Here is a 20,846-nt window from a genome sequence, read left to right as displayed (position 1 = left end):
TATTAGGGCCCGAGCGCCGACAGCGGCGAAGGCCCTATTGAAACTGAAGGAATTATTATTATTCTTTTCCCGGCAAATGAATTGGCTTTTTGAGGGGCTTAACATATTCAAAAACTCACCAAATTTGGCGGTCGTATCAAGTCTGGTGAAAATTTACGTATTTTAAGGGTTTCGGGAATAGGCACGCAAAAATGGCTCGCTAGCGCCCCCTACAAAGTTAAAAAAATTGAGCCCCTGCAGTGCGTTTAACGTAGACTCACGAAACTTGGTACACATATGTATCATGTCAAGATGTACAAAAAACGTCATTGAAGCCATACCCTAAGCCCAACAGGAAGTCCGCCATTTTGATTTCAAAGTTCGAAATTAGTGCGATTTTGGCCATTTCCACATGTCGTACTTTAACGAACTCCTCCTAGAGATTTCATCCAATCAACTTCAAATTCGGTCTGTGCCATCTTAAGACATTAAAGATGAAAAGTTGTTAAAAGAAAAACTTTTCGTCATAGGGCATGGCCGTGGCGGGGCGGCCATTTTGTGCGTTTCGCCGCCGAAACAGGAAGTGGGTGTAACGCGAGTGTACATTGTCCGATTGGCTCGAAACTTTTCAGGATTCATAAGAGTCCAACCCTGAGGACAAATAAAGGCCGATATTTACTTAAAGTCATAGCGCCCCCTAGTGGCAACAGGAAGTAGGCCTAAAAGTCAAGGTGCTATACTTTAACGAACTCCTCCTAGAGATTTCATCCGATGTACTTCAAACTTGGTCTCTATCATCCCAACACCTTAAAGATGAAAAGTTATTAAAAGAAAAACTTTTCGTTTGACGGTGTGGGCGTGGCGTGGCGGCCATTTTGAGTGTTAAGCGATGAACAAATAAATTGTTGTAACTTGAGTGTACGTTGTCGTATCTGCCCGAAAATTCTCAAGATTGACAAGGGTCCAGGCCTGAGGACACCTACAGGCCATATTTGACTTTTGGTCATAGCGCCCCCCGCTGGCAACAGGAAATGCGCCTTATATGACAAACATCATCCGATTTACATGAAACTTAGAATGTGTGGTCTACATGTGATAATAAGCCGGTCCCTATAATATAACCACGCCCACTTACTGAGGCCACGCCCCCTTTCATAACATTTGTACCGTTTAAGGTAGAGTCTTGTGTGAGGTGTCATTGAACTCAGCAGAGAGTTGCTTCTTCATTGGTGATGGTTTGGCCTGCCCCCTATGCTTAAGCCACGCCCCCTTTCATAAATGCTGATCCATCTAAGGTAGAGTCTTGTGTGAGGTGTCATTGAACTCAGCAGAGTTCTTTCTTCATTGGTGATGTTTGGCCCGCCCCCTATGCTTAAGCCACACCCCCTTTCATAACATTTGAACGATTTAAGGTTGACCCTTGTGTGAGGTATCATTGAACTCAGCAGAGACTTCCTTTTTAATTGGTGATGGGTTGAACCGGCCCCTATAATTTAGCCACGCCCCTTTTTATAACTGGTGACCCATTTAAGGAAGAGTCTTGTGTGAGGTGTCAGTGAACTCAGCAGAGAGTTGCTTCTTCATTGGTGATGGTTTGGCCCGCCCCTATGCTTAAGCCACGCCCCCTTTCATAACATTTGAACCGTTTAAGGTAGGGTCTTGTGTGAGGTGTCATTGAACTCAGCAGAGAGTTGCTTCTTCATTGGTGATGGTTTGGCCCGCCCCCTATGTTCAAGCCACGCCCCCTTTCATAAATGCTGACCCATCTAAGGTAGAGTCTTGTGTGAGGTATCAATGAACTCAGCAGAGAGTTACTTCTTCATTGGTGATGGTTTGGCCCACCCCCTATGTTCAAGCCACGCCCCCTTTCATAAATGCTGACCCATCTAAGGTAGAGTCTTGTGTGAGGTATCATTGAACGCAGCAGGGAGTTCCCTTTTCATTGGTGACGATTTGCGGTGTCTGAGTGCCGCGCAAACCCCGACGCGCGCAGAGGAGCGAGGGCCCGTCCATCGCTGCTTGCAGCTTTAATTTCATTTGAAACTACTTAAGGGGGACTTGTTTACTTTATTTTGTGAAGTTATGTTACTTGATAGTTCTTACATTATTGGTGACTACAACATCTACTGTACACCAGGATCTACTGTAAGTGACATTATACTGACAACTCTTCACTCTACTTGTAATAATAAATTGTGATAATAAAGTGCCTTTTAGTACATCACAATAGTTAAACACACCAATTTGGAATTTACTGCACCTACAGTATTAATGTCAAGTTTAGTGGCAACTCTGTTCAATTTTGATGGATTCAATTTGATACATAGATGCCTTCAGAAAATGTAATTTATAACAGAACTGTTGATTGATCAATGATTAGTATTATTAAAACAGCAGCCAAGTAACAATGGCAAACATACTTGTGAAAAAGTAGAAAAGGGTAATGTAATGACACAGTGCGTTACTACAGGATATTGCAAATATTTATTATATCCCGGCCACTTTATTATATTTTTAATAACCCCGGTCTACTCTAAAGATTCAGTTTTGCATCTCACTCCATGGTCTGTAATAAGTCTGTTTAAATTTGTGACACTTGAAATGTGAAATTTTAAAGTGCGCAGCCGAAATATAAAGGGTACATGCTGAAGACAGGAGACTGTTTAAAATATTGTAACTACTCTTGGATGAGATTGAAGGCAAAACTTACAATAAATGTCTCTTTCAGTGCAACTTCCTTTTGTGATTTTTGTTTTGTTGTGGAGGTACTCAGTTTTATTGTTGTTAAAATGCTGAATTCGTATTTTTTAAATGAATGTGTACATACTGAATATGTCACTTTAGTTGCAAGTACCTGTTTAGACAAGACAAACAGGGCTGTTAAGCAAATTTTGGTATGTTCAAAAACAATTTTCAACATAAAGTGGGACACATATTTAAATACTTTCCTTTTGCACAGTGGATGCAATTCCCCTTCGTATTTTAAAATCCCATCTGTATTGATAGGGAGTTAGTATCTTGTTTAAGGACAAAATACTCACTCTGCCACCCTGCCGCTTCTCCTGGACTATATAAAGCCAAGAGCCGTCATTATGATTACACCACTCCACCACCATCAGCAGATGCTTTTATGTGGCATGTTCCCAGTGAACCATTGGTGCCATAATCATACTCCATACACTCACGCTCAAGTGGCGAGCAGCAGTAATGAAAATCGCTGTCGATGACTGTTGACGGGTGCTCAAGTGTTTGCTCTCAGTGCCAGAGCGCGGTTTCATGCTCCTTGTTGAAACATGAATTGTTTGCTGACCTCCGGAGTGCATCATTGTCAGGGTAACAGCAAAAAAGACATAAAATACAGGGTAAACATGATAACAACAAATATGTGGTGTAGGCAGAGAGTATTTTAATTAAGTTTCATTTTATCTCTTTGTGTCCTTAATGATAAGAGATGTTTAGGACATTTACAACATTTGACCATAGCCAGTAGGGTTTGTAAGAAAAATTAAATGCTAAAATGATGATTTGGAGCATATATACTTGTGTGGGAAAGCCTCGCAGGTGGGAAATTATGTCCCATACAGACACGCAAACACTTTGACCCAGTTGACCCACTAAAAAAAAAGTTTTTATGTGGTAATGCCATGCTGCCAGCCCACTGAGCTCACCAGCACCATGAATTAATGAACTCTTGAGGCCTGGGATCTTTGCCAAGTGTGTCCCTGAAGGTTTCATACAGTGTTGGACTAATCTCCTAAAACATCTGCCTCCAGTATAAAAAAACAATTCTCACATAGTTGTGTTATTTCTGCCCATTGGTCTGTTTAAATTCGTCTGTTCAAATGTGTAGCCCACAAGATTGATCCTTACAAGAATGAGCTGTGTAATTATGACAGTATGAGATATTTCATCTAGTTGGGTTTAGTCCCCTGATGACCACCCAGTGAGTTAATAATCAGCTAACAGTTATGAAACTGAAAGACTGCAATGACTGGGTCATGGAAAACTGCCAGGGAGGTGACATTATTTGAGAGGCCATCCATGTCCAAATAGAGTGATTTTGAGCTAGTTCAGGCAGACGTACACTTGTCTGTTATTGCTTTTATCTTATATTATGTTGGGCATTTTATTTTGGTATTGTTTTAATTGTCTGGTATTTCTATTTGTCCTGAAATGTTTCAGTCCTGGTCCTACCATTTAAAACACTATATGTTTTGAAAAAATCTGTATAAAAGTATTTTAGGTATTATTATTATTATTATTATTATTATTATTATTATTATTATTATGACTATGACATATTATACCAAACACAAATCAAGCACACACCTTTGTGATAGGGCGGGCTATTTAAACTGTCAGTGCCCTGCCCACTGGTTTGATGTTTGATCTAGCCTGCTGCTAACACTGCTCGTTTGCTAACACTTCCTAATCCACTTGTTGCAAATGTCGTACTTCATTTAGAAGCTTACATGCTAACATAATGCTGTTTTTGGTTTAGTGGAGTAGTTAAGCTATACAAATTATATATGCTTGGGCTCCTGTACTTAGTTTATGCATCTGCAACACTCAAGTCAACAGCCATAATGTTTTATACATGTACATGAATGCCATTTCACAAGACGACATTGTCTGCTCACGCCATTATCTTTTTGCAGTTTCATATGCAAAGCCTGCATAGCCATCAAGTGGGTTGTTGGTGGATTTAGCTACTTCCCTCAGTTCACAACATAATTTATTCCCTTCATGGTCTCTCGTGCCAAGCAGGAAAGTAGGCATATGGCCTATATAAAATAGATTTCACATAGTGGCTGGTATCAGACTCTAATGTGGCTCTTATGGGAAGCATTTATCACCACTCCACAGTCTGCTGTGCTGGTCTTGGTGTATGGTTGTGGGGAGTGAATCAGCATCTTGATGCCAAATATCAGTTTTGTATGACCATAATAAATCCACTGCATGTGAGTTGGCTGAATGAAGTTAAGGATTATGCATTTGCTCATTTAACATGGGCGTCAATATCAGTGTGCCCCTGTATGCTTGAGAAGTACACTACATTACTACATTTATTGTATGTACAATATAATGATCTTGCTGTAAGAAGATCATTTACTTTAGTCTGTTTGTGGGAGTATTTTCTTTTGTCAATGCTATAGAAACATACTGTATGTGAGATTTATAGCTGGATTCTCCCAGTAACAAATGTGTATGATGTCACTTGGCAAGGACAATAAATACACTACATAGCAGCTATTGTCAAGTCCAATTTCATGTCCACATAAAGCTCAATTACTGCTGATAGGGTCATAAGGGGCATCTTCTCTTCCAAGAAAAACACTGAAACTACTGGGACAGATTTTCAACACTTTTCCTAAATAGTGTAGAGAGCAACAATTCCAGCTCCCTTCAGTAGGGAATGTATATCAACATATTTCCCATATTGCTGTACTTTATAGATATTAATCATATGATTAGATGGAGCACAGTGTTTCAATGAGAATTATGTTTAGTATGAACTTGCACAATACTGAATCATTTTTGACTCATAATGTAAAAGCATGGATAACAACATTTCTCTCTCCTGGTTTCCCTGAAGATGGAACATCTGTGTGGACCATACTCTCCCTTGGGCCAAATTTAGCTCTGAAATGTTGTCAAATTGAGATGCCTATTTGATATCACCATGATGGAAGAGAATGCCTGCGATGCCACTCCTGTTATTTTTACAGAGTTAAACTGGATCACACAATGTGGGGGACAAAGTGGCACGGATACTATGGCAGATTTTGAGATCAGCAAAGTGTTATTAATCTACTATCTGTGTACGTACAGCTTAGCTAATTGTTGGATGGAAATGTACTTTATAAGGATTTTATTTTAATTTTAAGATTCCTTAAAGATAATGTTTGGATATGTTTTGTGATGTAAATTATGTTACTATCTACGCCCATTATCTGCCAGTCCAGTTACGTTTCTGGAAAATATACTCTGGAATATCCTGACATTGAGCTGACTGAACTTTAAAACACCAACACACTTGGTTGGATGTTGGTTGGCTGCTAAAAAACACATGAGACCATATAAGCTGGAAGGGGACGGAAGACCTCTAATAGGAGTGACAGAGGGAGTGGATCAACAAGGTTTAATATAGAGCCAGTAAGGTATTTTGGGACCTGCAATACAAAGGTGAAAATACTTCCAGAGACAGTAATACAAACTAGGACACTGTTGCACCAAACACTGACAGAGGAAAACATTGACTTGGATGTAAAATGTGGCATCAGCCTTAATTGAACAGTCAAACATTTATGGTATCAGTAACAATTACACATATTTTTTGGTTGGCTGAAATGTAGGCTAACTGCAGTACATCTGAAAATTTAAAACATTTAAACGGGATATCAAAGTTGTGAATAGACCTAAGTGACCTCACATAGGCAACAGTAACTACGACATTCACCCTCAACCAATCCAAATCCATAGTACAGATCAGTGCAGGCCCAGTGGTTTCCAATGTGGTTTCAGGATTAAAATGTTAAATTTCATAGCGGACTGAAATTGTCAGTTTTCTGCTGTCAGTAGAACTGGGGAATGGAAATATGAACTTTTGAGGGCCAGAGCAGCGCAGGCCCAGGTCGGCCCCCACTGTATGTTATCAGCTCTCACCTTTCTAATCTTTAAGAAAAACACAGCCAACGTGCTCTTCATTTACATTCAAAACAGGCTCCTTTGTTTGCAATTAACTTTTGACTTGTGAACGTTTGACATGGTGTGTCATTTGGCCTTGTTCAAAGCACTTTGCGTTGGCTCCCTTCCTCATTACGTGGACTTGAAAAAATTTGTTGACTCCCAGCATCCACAGCTTGTTGTCAGATTCATTTAGATCTATAAACCCCTTTGAGGGTTGTGTCTCCAATGGCCTAGCATGCGTCTGGCTGCATTACCAGATGTTGAAAAGTCAAATTCAGGGTCCGTAGCTACTTCACTGCTCTTTCTGCAATGTCTTGGCCCAATTTCATGAAATACTTCACTTCTCACAAACTAGTCCGAGCCAGTGAATATGTGCACAAAGGACTGAAAGCACAGTTGCATAAGATTGCATTGTAAAAGTGGTCTGTCACAATATGATGACAGGAGAAACATGCTGTACTGGCCTTTGCAATGAAGACTGCACTTACAACCTTAAGCTCACCACTGAGAGGCATACACTGGAAACAAAATTTATATAATAACTTTAGTTTAAAATGGCAACATGACCTTGTACAGAACAGAAACTTTGTTTTAATTGTTTCTGTGTAATTAGGATCTTCAGATTTACAGTATATATCTTTCTGTTCAGTTTTAGTTATGATCTATGACAATATAGCAGCATATACATGTTTTTTAATGTACATTCTAAGCCCTTCTACTTTGATGGAAGTAGCATTGCATTATCAGCAGCATTAACAGCTGTGGCGTCTGTTAAAGCTGGAGGTAATGACAGTGAGGCTAATTAAAAATGAGACATCATTTACCTGCATCACATTAACAGAATGTTTTTTCAGATCAGTAAAGTTTCAGTTCACCAACTGAGACCCAGCAGGTAAAAGAAAACATAATTACCTAAGCATGAAGCTCCTGGACATTGATCCAAGGGGAAAGCACTGGGTGCGCTACCATCTTAAAAATAAGTAAATGTGTCTCACAATCAGTGATCCATAGCTTTAAAAGCTAACTTAAACAATGCAGGATAGGGATGGTTTTTTTTTAACCGAAACAAAACAAAAAAAGTTGCATCTGATAAAGGTTTGAAAGATTAAAAAAACAAAAACATAGGTGGCCTGGTTAGCTCAGTTGGTAGAGCGGGCGCACATATATAGAGGTTTACTCCTCGACGCAGCGGCCGCGGGTTCGACGTTTTGCTGTATTCCCCCTCTCTCTCCCATTTCATGTCTCCATCTGTCCTATGAAAATAAAGGCCTCAAATGCCCCAAAAAATAATCTTCTGGAGTTAACTGTCTTAACACTTAACAACTATGACCAAGAGAAACTGGCAGTAGGTAAATCTTGGCAAACAACAAAGGCTGCAGGCGTGATGGTTAACCGGGTGTTCAGGTCAAAAACCGTTGCATTGGTGGGGGCATGTTGTTTATGGTACTGATGATATGAGGTGGTCATGATAGTAAATCTATGAGTTTGAAGAATGTATCAGGCACCGAGTCATTGCACAGCAGTTTGTAATATTATGACACTGGATTTGACAACTTCGGAAAGTCGTCACATCGAAAATCATTTGGTCGTCCTTCGACAGTCATCAGGTCTGCAGTAGAATTTCTGCATTCACGTTAAAGTAAGTCATCTACATCAAATGCATGTACTTGATTGGCCTACACAGTGCCTTGTGTTGCTGCAATGTTTTCACATTGTTTGCCGCAATAGCCTAATTGAAATGTATGAGGGGGACTGTTTGTTTTTACGCAGTGCTGTTGTCTGTCTGAACGCAGCCTAAGGACAATTGCTTTAAGCCGTCGGTGTGGTATTGACTCAAAACATGGGAAGCAAAAACAAAGAACCAGAGGTAGAAATGACATGACGTGGCATACTGTATGAGAAATGTAACCCTGTCAGACAATAGTCCAAAGTCCATATGACTGGGAACCTGCCAAAATTCAGCTTTGCTGCAAGTTTCCCGCAACTTTACATTAACTGAAAGTCCTTGCTTGTTCTCCTGTTTGCGGTTCTTTCCGGTTCACAGTGCGATTGTCTGATCTTATTCTAATAGAAACTAGTTCGTTAGAGTTGCACTCATTAGCAGCAACTGTCTTTTGTATTTAAAATTATTTGTTGCAGTAGCATACTTAATATCATTTTAAATGATACAATGTCAGGGTTTTTGCAATATTACATTTTTCTTTCTTTACGTATCTCTCTTCAGGCTAAATATTATTGCTATTATGATCATCAGTATGAGAAGTATGTCATGTTCTCACACAGTCTTTAGATACTGTAAAACAAGCAGGCATTACTAAATTTACACATCTCTGCTTCAAACAAGGGCAGTTTTTCCACTATAATTGTGTCAGCCCTTTGGGCCACAAGGCCAACGGGAAACTCCGCCAGGCCTGAAAAAACTTTTTTTTTTAATGCCAAAATACCTCACCAAAAATCCATTGTGTTTCCCCTATATATTCATTCTGCAGCACGAACTGCCATTAACTGTACCGCCATGAGTCCATGAACAAGGCAACCGTCTGTGGTTAGTTAAGCCGTCTGTAACAGCAGGACAGTCCAGTGCTAAAGTCAGTTGAAACGTTGTCGGTAGCCTACCGGTGACACGCTAACGTGCTGACGGATTCAGTGTTTTTGTGTTTTTAGCTGAGCTGAACCAGAGAATATTCAGTTAAAACAGATCAGGGATGCTGTTTTGCCCTCATTGTTCTCTGTGAAGTTTGCTGGAGGGGAGTGAGCACTGCGCCAGTCTCTGTTTAAAAAATAGCCTTTTAAATGCTACATTGCTTGTAAGGAAATAACAGGAGTAACAGGCGAACCAGCTTTAAAAGTGACATATTTTCTTTTTAAATAAGTGCTGTGCGGTGGATCTAATTCATGCCGATGTGAAGAATGGTTAATGTGAATTTCGAAAAGTTACTAAACAAAAACTACACTCAACTAAAACTAGTAATAAATATTTAAAGAAACTTTAAAGTATTAAATTGAGAACAGAATTTGGTGTGGTGGTAGCACCCCCTCCCACCAACCCAGCCACCAGACTAAAGCAGTCAACCTAGGGGAAACACTGAAGGGTGTATTTACAACAGAATAAAACAATATTCAGCCATTTTGTATCAAAGATTCAAAGTTTGTCTTAAAAAAGCTCAACAAATTGTTCTCAGAAACACTTATTAAAGCAGCACGATCAGTAACTGGGCCTAATTTCCAGTTTAGCATCAAGATCTGTGAAGTCTCTGCTTCCAGAAGTGTCAAAGGATCAAAAATAAGCCAGAGGTATTACAGTTAAGAGATCCCATTTATATATCCCATAACAAAATGCAGTCATTAGCACGCAGGTTATTGAGTCAGTGGTGACTTGTGATTGGTCAGGTCTCCGTGTTAGGTTATGTCCAGCCAATCGGGTCGCTTGTGAGGCTTGCAGGTGTGAACATCCACCAAGTCCTCGCAGTCTTTGCACTCCACAGCGCAGCACCACTTGAACTTGCACTCGCACTTGGTGACACGTTTGACACGCATGGTGTCGTAGCCCCGCCCACAGCACATGACCTCACAGCCGTCCGTGCCTCTGGAGGACTTGTTGCACACTCTGCCTGCTGTGCCCAAGGAGCCTGTAAAGAAATGTATATATTAGCGTGAGAGGGAAAAAAATCATAGTTATCTAATCATTTAATCATTTAAACTAAATAAAGCGCTGTAACGTGAACAGTCTACAGTGCCATAGAACGATAAAAGCCGAGCGGCAGTTGCTGGTTGTATTTAGGCGCTATGGAGCGGCGGCAGTTTAGCCCCCAATAGTTGACTGCGAGCTGGCTACAGGCACCGCCAGATGACGGTCCTTTCAGGGGCCATGGTAGTTGAGTTAAGCCAGAAAAAGTTAGCATCATGCAGCGATGACAGTTAAGTTTAGGCACCAAAACAACTAGTTAAGTTTAGGAAAAAGATCGGATTTGGATTAAAACACTCCAGAGGAACGAACAAGCGTTTCCTGGGTGAAAGTATTTTGTGTTCGGCACATAGTGAACTGAAAGCGCTGTGTTTTATGTTGACATAATGTTGTGCTAATACATTTTGAGTTTATTTTCCATTGGAAGTGCATGAGTGTTTTGGCATGGCTGGCCGAGTGGCACTATATCCATGGTATTGGAAGGGTGGATTTAATTCTTGCATGTTTTGTTTTGTTGTGCATAATCAAACCCCCCCCCCTCTGCTTTCTTCACAAATCGCACCCTGGCTATAACGCTCTGTAGAGCTGAGGGGGACAGGAGTTTTGGGTAATAGTTCTAACTACACATAGTTATTTGATCCAGTGATACTATAAAATTATTGATGAGTGCAGCTTTAAAGGAATTGCATCTCTATTTTTTATGTGTTAACAACATGTACCTTTCCTATTACAGTAACCAAATTAAGTCTTGAGTAACTCTTCTTCAGTGGTTGTTACTCCGAGTCACATATCAGCTCAACTTTATTGCATTTTGGAAAACCTCCAGTTATTGACATACTGTACTAACGCTAATATTGGCAGTTGACCACCTCTGAACACCAGTGAATATTTTGATGCTGAAAACTGAAACTCCAAACTCTGGCACGGTATTGGCTTACAAACACGCTGACAGAATAGTCTCAGAGACAAACACAAAGGTGATGTACTCAAGTGTGAAATCTAAGCCTAAAATCAGATGCCATGTCTAATAACAGAGCATCCCTGAAGTAAAGAGAAAAGGATAAGAGGAGATATTCCCTTCAGGCTCTAGGGAGTGGAGCCTTATACTGACCAAAGGAAGGATTTGAAAAATAAGTCTGCATGTATCCTTAGGCTATGAATTCCTATACAATGGAGATTAGTGGCGAGGAGGGTCATAAGCTCCTTTTAAGATCACATTTTAACAAGGAAAGACAGCCTTTCCTTTAAGTGAACACACACCAAGCTAACAGCAGGGAGGAGTGGGAGAATCTCGAAGTACCATCATGTCCCCTGCACATATGCACTAGCCTACTACTTACCTAACATATTAACAGTGAGCTAGTGAACTCCTTCACGCTCTATTGGAGGGGCTGGATTGGAGGAGAGAGACTGAGTTTAACAAGGTAAAGCAAACACTAGGAATTAAATGAGATGTTAAAGGTCAAACCATTGAATGTTAAGCTGTGAAAGAATGCAAGCCTTCAGTAGACGAGTCTCTTATTCTCATAGATTTTTTAAGTGACACAGGACCAACCACCTGTTTAACAATATACTCAATTGGACATTTGGTGTTGCAATATTTTATATTGAAAACAATTTCATTATTTTACACAAAAATGCTTCACTGAATCTCAGAATTTAGATTGACATTATTTTGCTGATGAACAAAATATAGGTACATCTTAGTTATGAAGTATTCCACATACTAGGGATGTACCGATCAAGTCTTTTTGGCCCAGATTCCGATCAAAGTCCTTTGAATATTGGGTATGTGTCGATGCCGAGTCGGATCTAGTATCAGTTTAATGTTAGCCAATGTATGCCCCGATACAATCCTTGTGACATCTTTTCCACATACAATAGTTTTAAATGAAAGTTGTTCATAGCAAGGTCTGTACCTGGGACATCATGTTGGTTAAGAGAGATTGTTGTTGAGTTTATCAGCTAAACATTTGTTGGTGCTTTAAGGGCCATAAACCAGATAACCTATGATGTTTTGGGGTGGTGGCAGAATCCTGGTGGGAATCTCAAAAGTAGAGCCCTAGCAATAAATCAACCAGGCTAATATTTGGTGATATTGGCTTATCCTATATGTTGGCCAATAAGGGAGAAAAAAAGTAATTTAGTAACAGTTGACACCATTACATAGTTTGTCCACCAGAGAACTGACAAGTTTATTTTTCGACTGTAAAATGTCCCGCTCAGTACATATCTTGGTCACAATTCTTACTAAACAAACGTAACGGTTCTTAATCCAGCATTGTTTGTTTATGTTATCTGTTTAAGTAACAAAATACATATGGGCAGATACATATGAATTGGATTTCTAAGCTTACAAATATCTCAATCAATCTCTGTGTGTGTGTGTGTGTGTGTGTGTGTGTGTGTGTGTGAACTGACTGTGAAAACTATGATCATGATTCAAAAGTGAAAAAGACCACTGAGCTGAGAATGTGTAGTGTATCATCATGTACATTTACAGCCACTATTGTCTTAGTCTTTATGTCCCACTCTTTATTCATGTGCATCTAAATTATCAATTCACATTTTTCACTCTTTGCGAGGAGCTCCTGATTGTTCCACTTTTTAAAAAGCATGATCATACAAAAAAACTAATTCTTTATTCATTCACTCACCTGCTGAGCGGTCTGTGAGACAGTAATCTGGTGAGTTCTCGACATACACTAACTCATTCTTGGTGCTTCCCTGGAAGTCCTTGTCAGCCACCATAAAGCCCGTCCCGTCTTGGTTCATGGTCACCTCGATGGCTGTGTTGTACTTCTTGCGAAGGTAGTCTCCAGTTCGCCTGAAGTCTGACATCGCCAGCCAGCAGGTCCTCAGAGAACAGGAGCCACTGACCCCATGACACTTGCACTCCAGCTTCATAAAGCGCTTTACTGCCTAGAGCAGAGGTCAGGGTGTTAAGCCTATATGATGTAGCCTAGGTGTGATCAGCCCTGCTTCAGTCTGACTGGAGTTTACTTTAAGTTGTGTTGCTCCAAAGCCTTTTTTGAAACAACCTGGCTTGTCTGCGTTGAGCCTAAAACTAAATCAACTGATGAAAGCAAATTCATAATATATGCTGTTGGGAGATTTGATTCTTACTTTGTTGCCTGTTGCCAGGAGTGTTGTCTTTACCCAGAGGAATATTTTACTCTTCTTCTCTTAAAAGTTAAAAAATGTATCACTTGAGATCATCGGTGGACTACATAGATAAAACATTCTTTCATGGTATATTTACTTTTATATTGCAATATTGATATTTACATATATTGTGAAATAGTGAATTTTCTGGAAATTGTGATTGGAGCGCTCGTTTAATTGATTAGTCACTCAAAATCTAATCAGCAACTATTTTGATAATCGCTTAATCGTTTAAGCCATTATTCAAGCAAAAGTGCCAAACATTTGTTGGTTCTCCAGTTTCTTAAGTGTGGAAATTATTGTGCACTGAACATCTTTGAATTTTAGACTGTTAGTCTCATAAAACAAGACATTTAAATACATTTTTCATGGTTTTCTGAGGTTTTATAGACCACATGATTAATCAGTCAAGTGAGAAAATAATTGGGAGATTAATCGCTTATAAAAATGATCGATAGTTGCAGCCCTAATTGAGATATAGAACACACAACCTGTTGGGAATGTCTATTTTGGTCTAATCCTAATGTTATGTGAATCCCAGGATACATCTTTTGTTAGATATCACTGTTATGTGACCCAGATACGCAGGTTCACGGCCTACGAAGTAAACCACGCCTCTTTATTATCATAAAATATTGTATTTTTTGCTTAAATGAACAAAAAAATTGAAAATAGAACATTTATTCCCGTCAATAAAAAACAAAGCATTAATCATAAACAAAAAACAGCGTGTTTAATTTCTCTGGCTTTATACCAAAGAGTATAGAAGCACCAAGAGGCAAAACTCAATAGAACGTTGTGTTGCATTCAGTCCAAGATGGCGGAGCTGCACTCAATAGAACGTTCCATTGTAAGCTGCAGCTCGGTCATGGGTGCGTTTGTTGCAATGGAATGTTCTATTGAGTGCAGCTCCGCCACCTTGGACTCAACGCAACACAACGTTCGAGTTTCGCCTCTTGGTACTTATTATACTTTTGTTTATACGGCTACAGCCCAGAATGTTTGGAGTTGCTATGGCAACAAGTGACAGCTATTGCTAGTATAACTTTAGCTAAACACTCCGACCAATAATCACTTATATAATTACAATTTGGCACATCTAAACAAAATCAACAATTACCATCAACAGTCCTACTCCTTAGGACCTTAGCAAAAATTAGCAAACAAGTTGTTCCGTACAGATTAGAAAAATAAAAGCACAAATCCCTGTGGAACTATGTCAGCATAATGTTAATGAATGCCATTTCCGCTACAGCATCGTCATTTACAGTAACGTTACTAATAAAGCACCATAGTAGATTAAACACCACAGACGGACTAACGTTAACTACATTACTTAGCTAAACACATGTAAAGGTGCTTCGGTGAATTTCTAATCTTCAAAAGCCAACTGGACTTGCAACTGCAGGTGGGGCGTCCTCTGGTAGGAATCATAATATCATAGGCTAGCTAACGTTACTGTTATAGGTGATGCTACGCCGGTATTGCAAACGCGTGTGATGGATCCAAACAATAGTGTGACCAATCTCAATAAAAAAAAAAAAAAGCTCTAATGCGGTTACATGCGGTTATACAAAATAACCGCATGTAAAAAAAATTGCGGTTAGACAATTATTTAATAATTGTTACAGGCCTAGTATAAATCAAACCTAAGTCATATCGCAGATGAAGTGATCTTTTGCATACGTCGCAGCGGCGTATGTGTGCTTACTGGGATGCCTACTTGAAGGAACATTTTCTGTAAATTATTGATAGTATCTATTCAATATAACGAAGTAAATTGTGGTAAAATGTGCTCTTGTCTCTCATAGTCTCTTAGAGTAGGGCACAGGCTTATACAGTAAGTCTAGAAATTAAAAATTAAACATTAAAATTAAAGCTGCTGCTCACCATCCGACCGCACCGGTTGTTGTGCAGGTTCATCAGTGCGCGAGCGTCTTTCACCATCCTCTCTCGAGCATCTACGAAGGCCTTGGCAAATTTTATGCCATAGTTGATGTTATCACTGCATCCACCCCAGTCAAAATTGCCCTTGTCGTCGCTAGCTTGCCCTCGCTTATGGCCGTCGCAGTTGCAGATCTTTAGCTCCCCCTGACTGCAGGCCGTGGTAATGGCGTAGACCACTCCTGCTGACGAGATGGCGTACACGAACGCTGCCTCACGGCTGCCTGGGTGCACAGGAAAGAGAGGTGTTGCAATTAAGTTCTTCAGAAAATTTCTTGTTTACAATGGAAAAACAAAACTTTTAATTAGTATTGTAAAGTCGGAAACCATGCCGCAACTGTTTTTTTTTTTTTTTTGTGGCTTTCTTTTGGTAAGAATCAAGCTGTTCTTTTAGTGCCCGAGTTCACTGTGTTACTGCTCAGTAAAGCAGTCTTTCTTCAGTATATTCCAGACAGCAGGAGCACAGAAAATCAGTCCATTTATGGTGGATGGTCCAGACAGAGGTAGCAGCATGTGAGCTATAACATCACAGTCCAGCCGACTCTCCTTTCACCTTTTATTTTGCACAGATGGCAGCTTTCTCAGTCACTGGGCTGTGTTTTTCTTTCAGACCAGAGGAGATTTTGGGGGTTATTTGGTCTGGCTTTCCCACCCACCTCCTGTTCTCATTCCTGCTCATGCAATGAAGCAGAACACAGGCGATATGTCAGGGAGTAAAGCGTTGTCTGGCTGCCAGAAACATCTACCCAAATATTTACATCTCCTATTACTGTTTATACATCACCAGTGTGGATCTCCAGATCTGCTACTTGTTTTCGGAGAACATCCACTTTCCCAATCTTCCCTTATTCCAGAGAAGGTTAAAAAAAAAAAAAACTTTCTCTTTCTGTTTGTATTCTTGAGCAAAGTTGATTTAATGACACCTATTAATTCTCTGCTTATCTGGTAACAGCATTGACATTTACGAGGATGATTAACTCGAGTGTCACTGACATAAACAACCACTGTCACGCACGTACAAAGAACCACACAGATAGAAATCCCAGTCACACATGTGCAGACTCACTTCGCAGCATCACCCTGCCAAACACAGTGTGGTCCCGGTCCAGCGTGCTGCAGTTCCAGCGGTGGTGTCTGAACTGGTGCTGGCACTCTTTGATCCACTCTTTGGCTCCCTCACCGATGGACTGCATCAGGTCCGGGTGCCGCTGGCACAGCTGCCGCTGCTTATTCACCAGGCCGGGAATGTTATCACAGATCACCCGAGCACCCAGCGCTCCGATGTACCTGCAGACACAGTATTGGTCGTGATAAGTTAAAGGGGCACCCTACCAATTTTACACATGATGTTTATTTATAATGCAAGCCTACATCGTGACCTGTGTAATGTGGTACGGTGTATTGTCTTCTGTGGCTCTGGAGGAGCTGTGTCAAGTCTCATGATGATGTCATAATGATGTCTTCAGGGTTATCTCAGCTTGCTCTTATGTGGCATTCACGCAGTGTCAGCAGAATGTGATTTGGGAGTTTTCACGCATTATTGCTAGATGATTACCCTTGCTGATAACTTTTTGTTCATGCCAATAAATAGCTTAAATTAGCTACATGTACCTTTGCTGTGTTATGCATTTGTAATGGTTCATTAACAAGTGTGTATCTCATATTAAATAGCTCAATAAATTGTATTAATATTTGATTTAAGTGTAACTGTCAGCAATGGTGGTTTTACAGCCATTTTGCCACTGGTCTGTTGACTTTTTTGTCATTCTAATGATGAAGTGGGAGATATTGAATCCGTAAAAAAAATCCCGATATCTTCAACTTCTTGGTTGGAACCAGTTCCTTGTCCCAACCAAGAAATAGTCCCATAGCCCATAGGCCCATAACCCTCCTATCCCTAAACCCACTGTAAAGCGTCAGTTTCACTTTTATACACTTTGGTTTTTGTAGTAAACAAACAGATGTAAAAAGAAAAATGTAAATGGGCTGAATTTATCTAGCACTTTTCTAGTCTTAACTAGTCTAACTTTAACTTAAACTAAAGTTACGTAAATGAGTATTCAGATGCTTTTACAGTACAGGCACCATTCACACACACATTCATACACTGTTGGCCGAGGCTGCCATACAAGATAATCAGATAAACGTTTATACACATTAACACACCGATGGCACAGCATCAGGAGCAATTCGGGGTTCAGTGTCTTCCGATTGAGACAACCGCTCTACCACCTGAGCCACAGCCGCCCCATACAAGACGCAACGTGAAGATCCAGAGATGATAGTAGGGCAGATTTTGTTATTTTTTGGACAGAGCTAGGCTAGCTGGTTCCAGTCTTTATGCTAAGTTTGTTAGCCGGCTGCTGTTTGGCGCTTCATATTTAGCATATGGATATAAGAGCCATATCAATCTTGTCATCAAACTCAATTCTCAGAAACTCAAACAAGAAAGTGAATACACGTATTTCCCAAAATGTCAAACTTTTCCTTTATATCGAGATTACCGATTGGACTCTCGGCTATACTAGCATGTCTGTTTTTCTTCACATCCATACCCCTACTTGAGACTCAGATATTCAGGAACGTCGAAGAGATTATTAAATTCCTCACGTTCAGTGAAAAACACTTCTTTCCCTGTGACAGGCCTTTGCTTCCTGCTCTTTTCAGACATAATCCCTTTCTTTTGTAGCAACTCCTAAAAGGGCGGATCATATGCTGGTGGTATTGGACATGAAGACAGTCATCTACAGTGCAAGTGACCACTCAGGCCTTTCCCTCCCTGCCTCACAGATCAACCATATGCAGACGTAGGCCCCCCACCCTCTCCTACCTCCCTCCCTCCCTCTCTAAGCCTGCACGCTCCACTCTCCATCCGGATATCATTATAGTCCCTAATCGCAGCCACATTTGTGTCGCCTGGCCTCCGAGACAGAAACGGACGTAGCAGGCAGTTTCCACTCCCGTTATGGCTGTCCCAGTCCTGTTCTAACTGCCACTATCTGCCTGAGCAGTAAAGCAGAGCAGAAGCACTACTTGTGTTTATTGTGTGTCGTACATACTGGCTGTGCCAAAAGACCCCTGACTGTCTCCAAGAGGACACACACATAGAAATAGAGGGAATGGGTTCCTGTGCAGCAATCTAAATTGTTGCAATAGTTAAAAATAGGCCCCCCAACAATGCAAAGCAGGATTAAATAAGTATTAATCATCTGGACACAAAGCTTCCAAGCCTCTCCTGTTCTGTGTCTTGCTCTCTTTCTCTGGAATTTGCCAGTAATTGAATCCCAGTTTTTTTTCACAATGTATTTGCATAAGACAGCAATGGAATGACACAATGGAAAATAGGATAGCATATACTTTTAGCTCTCTTGGGAAATTACCATTCATAACATTATTTACAAAGGGTGCATTTTTAATCTAAATCCATCTGTAAAGCTGAAGCTAATTGGTTTGGGGTGCAGAGCCATAATTCAAAGATAAAGGAGGAAAACGTAGAATTAGATGTGCTTCAATGTGGTTGGTTAAATATAAAGTACACATCAAATACAATTTCTGTAAGTGTGACTTGACACATGAGAACAGCCATTTCAGGTGGGTGGGATAAGGTGGAGAGGGTGGGGGGGGGCTTTTTTTTTTCCTTCTCTGAGCATTTAAAACCTCAAGAGAAATCATCAAGGGGCATTTATTCATGCACCAGCGCCTGCACCTGCTACACTTGCTCTGGGCAAGATGGATGGATAGGGGTGATTCCCCCCAACACCATTAATCTTTATAAACACATGACACACATTGCTGTGCTGAACGTTTCACTTTGATGTTTTAATTAGCATTATCTTTTACATCAGCAACACAAATTCTCATGCAGAGGTGAACTGAGATGAAAGTGTTCCAATCTGTACCTTGTGTTGGACTAGCCGAGTTTAAGTTAATTTTTGTAGGTTTGTTGGCAATAAATCATGTGAATGCCTTTATCAAGATTAAGTTTTAGATCATGTATGTCAAATAAGCAGAAGAAAGTTGGGTATCCCTTTTTTGCCTTTTTCACGGGAGCATTTTCCATCTGTATACCTGACATAGGAAAACTAAGAGCAAATGGTTAACTGGAGAGTAACATTTTGATTTTAGTTTTAGTCATGCATCACAACCTTTTTCTACGCTTGCATTTATAACTTCACTTTGGCTATTAGTTTTACGGATGTAGCCTATATAGGCTATGCTATCAACTGTTATTAAAACTGATCTAAATGATCAGATCAGAAAATGCACTCTCACTTACCACCACGATGAATCCACTCTTGGTGTGAAAATGAGCAGGAGCAAAATAAAAAAGAAGGATATTTTAGAGATGGGTTTGGAGTGATGTTGGATTTTTGACCCATGTCTGATCCCCATAGCCCTGCTGCTGTCTGATAAGCTGCGAAATTTCATCAGACAAAACATGTTTCTTCCCTTCATGTGTTGGCAAAAGCTGCACAATCAGGTGTGAAAGTCCTTGACGATTGTCTGCCGTCCATCATCGGAGAACTTAAAGAGCTTCACAAGGAGGAAAAGTGCTTTCAAACTCCACCGGTTAATATTTAATAATGCCATACAGATTTCCTGTCAGTACATCCATAATCTTCATTGGCATCGGAGATTGTAATTAATGCGTTGGCAGAATAAGTCCTCCGTCTTAGATGTATCTAAAAGCCTTTTATTAGCGATAGATTCACCTTTTCTCCTCAGTTGTTGCGCGCCGAATTTAATATCACAGCTGCGGGTCGTAAAGCACAGAATCCGATGCTGTAACACGTGTTACAGTAGCGAAAGCAAGAAAAGTCGTTTAAGTCAGATACGAGTCGAGTGGAAGAACCGTTTCCGAGGATGGGACAGACATTGTGCGCACCTTTCCTCCTGTAGCCGGGAATGAAGATGCGCACCGCAGCGCTCCGCTCCGGTGCGTCAGCTGTCTGTGACCCCCCTCCCTCCACCCCCCACCCCTCACCCCTTTGTCTGAAAATTACAAATAGCTGTATGTAGACCAACAGACAGCAGGAAAGGAGATGTATATATTTAGTTTGGAAAGTAGCCCCTGCCTGTGATATCTACTGATCCACATACTTGTTGCTACTTCAGAACAACCAGCCTAACCCACTGATATTCCTATAATATGTGCCTGCACTCACCTATCATGTCATCTTATATCTATTAGAATTGTACAGTATTTACCTCCGGACTTGTTCACTGTGTTATGCCGTGGCATTTTGCACAGTTCAGTTAAGTAGTTCTCTAAAATGACTCTGGACCAATAAGGACTGGGTTATAACCACACACTTAGTGTTTGGAAGTTGTGCAACTGAACCAAAAAGCCTCCTGTGGCAACCATGTTAAATAAATAATGTAT

The 20,846-nt window shown here is 40.4% G+C and overlaps 1 protein-coding gene across 1 annotated transcript; it reads right to left on the bottom strand.

Annotated features, from left to right (window-relative positions):
* Positions 1-9,246: 9,246 nt before the first annotated feature.
* On the bottom strand, positions 9,247-20,398 carry LOC116051395 (protein Wnt-2b-A-like). The gene is made up of 5 exons (XM_031301784.2): positions 19,740-20,398; positions 16,530-16,750; positions 15,410-15,687; positions 13,012-13,276; positions 9,247-10,298 (listed from the first exon to the last, which is right to left on the bottom strand). Exons 1-5 carry the CDS (start codon positions 19,916-19,918, stop codon positions 10,069-10,071), a joined length of 1,173 nt encoding a protein of 390 aa, XP_031157644.1. The 5' UTR covers positions 19,919-20,398; the 3' UTR covers positions 9,247-10,068.
* Between the last annotated feature and the right edge of the window lie 448 nt (positions 20,399-20,846).

This window comes from Sander lucioperca, chromosome 6, assembly GCF_008315115.2.
Source record: "Sander lucioperca isolate FBNREF2018 chromosome 6, SLUC_FBN_1.2, whole genome shotgun sequence".
NCBI classification, from domain to species: domain Eukaryota; kingdom Metazoa; phylum Chordata; class Actinopteri; order Perciformes; family Percidae; genus Sander; species Sander lucioperca.
The sequence above is the reverse complement of the archived record's forward strand: the minus strand, read 5'-3'. Positions and strand labels throughout refer to the sequence as shown.